At 44.8% G+C, this 656-nt stretch overlaps 1 protein-coding gene across 1 annotated transcript; it reads right to left on the bottom strand.

Annotated features, from left to right (window-relative positions):
• Positions 1–38: 38 nt before the first annotated feature.
• LOC121940473 (retinal-specific phospholipid-transporting ATPase ABCA4-like) lies at positions 39–509 on the bottom strand (the record flags this gene model as incomplete). The annotated part of the gene is made up of 2 exons (XM_042483247.1): positions 39–170; positions 332–509. Coding segments are annotated over 2 exons (310 nt in total), but the record flags the coding sequence as incomplete, so codon positions are not given.
• Positions 510–656: the final 147 nt, after the last annotated feature.

Here is a 656-nt window from a genome sequence, read left to right as displayed (position 1 = left end):
GGGGGGGGTATTATGAAAGTGTGTGGAGATTTACATACTGCTGAAATAGGATGTTGTGTTGAGGGCACATTCCCAGAGACACACGGATGGCGTCCATGTCTGTGCGGATGTCCTTGCCGTAGATTGTGGCGGTCCCAGAGGTGGGCGGGAACATACCAGTTAAGATGGACCTGGAAGAAAGAGACAAGGAGAGAAAAATTAAGTAGTGATACACGGTGTCCTCTGGCTACATACTGATACAGCAAAACTTGAATGAAGATCGTTTTAGACTATTTTTGACATGTCAAGCTCTTAAGGTTGTCGTGTGTGAGTATGCATCTGTGTGACATACATGGTGGTGGTCTTGCCAGCCCCATTGTGGCCCAGAAAGGCAGTAATCTGGCTCTCATAAAAGCTGATGCTTAGGCCATCCACTGCTGGTGTGGAGCTGCTGCCAAACACCTTGACCAGGTTCTGGATACAAACACCCTTCACCAGGTCTGCTGGCTCTGCTTCAAAGAAAGGCTGAGCTGCAAACAGCAAAGACAATACATATGTTACTAATTTGTCTGGACAAGGAGGAAATGGTATTTCTGGACTGTTTGAGTGTTCAGAAAACAAATTAAATCAATAAAAGTATTTTTAGTAAAGCTGCAGAATGTTATAAAAAGCTGACC

The sequence above is a fragment of the Plectropomus leopardus genome, unplaced genomic scaffold (genome assembly GCF_008729295.1).
Source record: "Plectropomus leopardus isolate mb unplaced genomic scaffold, YSFRI_Pleo_2.0 unplaced_scaffold87937, whole genome shotgun sequence".
In the NCBI taxonomy this organism is placed as follows: domain Eukaryota; kingdom Metazoa; phylum Chordata; class Actinopteri; order Perciformes; family Serranidae; genus Plectropomus; species Plectropomus leopardus.
Note: the sequence above shows the minus strand (reverse complement) of the source record. Positions and strands in the feature narration are given on the sequence as shown.